The sequence below is a fragment of the Belonocnema kinseyi genome, chromosome 1 (assembly GCF_010883055.1).
Source record: "Belonocnema kinseyi isolate 2016_QV_RU_SX_M_011 chromosome 1, B_treatae_v1, whole genome shotgun sequence".
In the NCBI taxonomy this organism is placed as follows: domain Eukaryota; kingdom Metazoa; phylum Arthropoda; class Insecta; order Hymenoptera; family Cynipidae; genus Belonocnema; species Belonocnema kinseyi.
The window spans coordinates 17,221,299-17,224,471 of record NC_046657.1 but is presented as its reverse complement, the minus strand read 5'-3'; the positions used below and the strand labels follow the sequence as shown (position 1 = coordinate 17,224,471).

At 32.9% G+C, this 3,173-nt stretch overlaps 1 protein-coding gene across 1 annotated transcript; it reads right to left on the bottom strand.

The window, feature by feature from the left end:
- Positions 1-422: 422 nt before the first annotated feature.
- LOC117176865 (putative ankyrin repeat protein RF_0381) lies at positions 423-1,652 on the bottom strand. Its single transcript, XM_033367220.1, has one exon. The coding sequence runs from the start codon at positions 1,650-1,652 to the stop codon at positions 423-425; it is 1,230 nt and encodes a 409-aa protein (XP_033223111.1).
- Positions 1,653-3,173: the final 1,521 nt, after the last annotated feature.

The window sequence follows — 3,173 nt, the reverse complement described above, 5'->3', positions numbered from 1 at the left end:
GCGTATATCAATAAAATTCAAATAAAGACTGATCGCATGATAGATAGCCCCCACAGTGCCCACCACATTGTACGGCACCAAACGCCCAAGCCACCTTAAATTCACTATAGAGACGACGAACCAACAACGTGGAAAATATTCTCCTTTGTTTTTTAAAATTCTACACAAAGTTATCAAATCGACAGAACTCAAAAAACTAGACATTTTCTCCGTTACAATAATCGGTAGAGCGTCCTCTAATCCAAAAAGTAACTTAAACCGTTTTTCGCAAAACTCTAATAAAATTTGTCTCCCCTTAATTCTTTTTAACCGCATTTTTATCATCCTAGCGTAAACGGGAAACTCTCCATCAGTATCGATAGCTTCCAAAATTTTAACCTATCTTTCATTCAGATAAGTTTCTACAGCACTGATACTTTTCGTCAAAATCTCATAATAGGAGAGATTTTCTTAACTTTTCTTAGTTTCATTTCTTCCAGCTCCTTCTTAAAAAAGTCGTAAACAATTTTAAATTTGGTTTTTGTGTCATGTAAATCTTGTTCTTTCAAATAATTTCCTCGGACTTCTTTTAGAATTATTGACTGAATTATTAAAAACACGATTCTTTCACTCCTAGAGTAGCTGGTCATGGATGACTTAAGTCCTTTTTTATTTTCATGAAACCTAAACATACTTTCAAAACGACAGAACAACATTTGTGAATTAACATTTAAAATCTTCAAAGGTGAATCTCCTTTATCGTTGCGAACAAAAATGTTGGTGTCACATAGTATCAAAATTTCGGCAGCGGCATAATTTTCTTCTTTAATAGCCGAGTGAAATGGCGTATCTCCCTCTAAATCTTGCGCATTTATATCTAACAAAAAAGAAACTATATTGCTGTTTCCGTGAATCATCGCATGAGACAGCGGTGTGCATTTTAGACTCTCGCATACTGAATTGATATTAGCTCCATATTCCAGTAGTTTAGCAATTGGTAATAAACGATTTGACTCGATAATTACAAGATGAATAGGAAAAACTTCTTCACTTTCGATTTCAACAGCAGCGCCATTTTTCAGCAACAAATCAAGTATTTCGATAGCTTTTTCCGGGTAATGAACAATCGCAACTTCTAGTGGAGTTAAAGTTCGACGAAAAACGTGAAAATCCTTAAGTCGCATAAAATAATAACAGGCTGTGTGAACTTTGTAGTTTTCGTCGATTTTTTTGTAGCAGATTTGTGGATAAATGCCCGGTTGGGTTTTTGGGTTTATATCGACACCACTTTTTAAGAGAAATTGTAGGATTTCGGTATTGCCAACTTCGACGGCTTTATGAACCAGGGTATAATTATTATTATACTTGTCAATGGAAATCTTTGTTGGGATGTTTAAGTTCGCGCCATTTTTTATAAGAGATTCTACGATCTCTGGAAAATCATTCGCGATTGCGATTTCTATTAGGGTTTGGTCATTGTATTTTTCGTTGATGTCGGCACCACGTTGAGCAAGAATTTCCAGGATGTGGAGATTCCTTTTTCGAACTGCAACATGGAGGAGAGATTCTTCGCAAGATTCTTCAAGTTTCTTGGAGAGGAAGAAATTTATTTCTTCCTTCTTGCTATGCAAAACAGCATCGTAAAGGGCATCATCCTCATCTTCGGAGTACATCTTGAATATTCTGAAATACGATCCAAGAATGCATGTTATTATATCTTAGAACAAAAATAAGGCTTTAATTCAAAGTCCATAAATAACACCAAACACTAGGTCCCCAATTTAAGTACCTGTGGTACTTAAAGGCCTATGCGTTCCTTCACTGCGAGTGGAGCCACCCCCTCTTTCCATAACCATCTTTTCTCCTTTCCTAACTTTCCTCTCTACCCCTCCTAGCAAATCCATAATACTATATATATGTTTTCCACTATACCACCTCAATGCCCTGATTTATTCTTTTCCTTCCTGTTCTCCCTCCCTCTCTCTCTCCCCCCCCCTCTCTCTCTGTTGATTACCTTCAAAATCTCTCATTCCGCCAAAGCCTTCTCCACGCAGTGATCCCAGATCTGAAACGAGATGCGGTCCAATACTATGACAGGGCTATGTCCGTGTGAATATAGTAGGAGACGCTGTAAATGACTGAGTTGCGCGCGCAACCCATTTCTCCTATTCTGAATCTAAAAACTCGAAGATGCACGATTGCCGGTCGGAGCACTTCGTCGATTCTATTTATATATCTATCTGCTAACAGCTAACTGCTTTGAAATAAATTCAGCAGATTGGGATTTTAATATTTCCAGATTTCGATGCTGACGATTCTCATGATTTGAATAGATCGCGCGCCTCTTGATATGCGTATATTTTGAGGTTATGTTATTTCATGTATAAAATATAAATTATATAAATATTAATACTATTATATATATATATAAATATATACGTATATTAATAATGATAATATTATAATTATGTTATATTATAATACTCTATTTTTTTATTTTAAGGTTCATCTCTTTCGTTGAAAATACATTTTTGAAACTGACAATCAATCAATACCAATTTGGTTAAGAAATCATGTGTTTCGTTAAAATGTCGTTTTTCTTTGTAGAAATTAAATTGTTTTATGGAAAATTTATACTTTTTGATTAAAAATTACATTTTTCGGTTGATTTATGAACTATAAATATGTTTTGGTTGTAAAGTCGTTCTGTTGTAAATGCAAATATATTGTTAAAAATTAAAATTATAAATTTTGGGTGGAAATACTCTTTTTGTTTTTAAAATTAAATAATTTCGTTGAAAGTTCATGTATTTTGTTGGAAATTGACCTTATTTAGTAGAAATTTAATCCTTTTGGTTGAAAATTTTATCATTTTTGGTCAAAAATGCAATTGTTTGGTTAAAATATCAACTGTACATCTTCTTGGGTTTGGAAGTCGATTATTTCACTAAGAGTTGAGCTACTTTGTCAAAAAAAAAACGTTTTTTTAACAAGGTATTTTAATTATGATTGAAAATTTAAATATTTGGTTGAAAGTTAACTCTTTCATTGAAAACTCATATTTTTCGCTTAAAAATTTCAATTTTTTTTTTGATAATTCGTCTTTTTTACTTTAAAATTAAATAATTTCTTTAAAAATTCATGTATTTTGTTTAAGATTTGTCTTTTTTTGTAGATTATCAATTTTCTTGGTC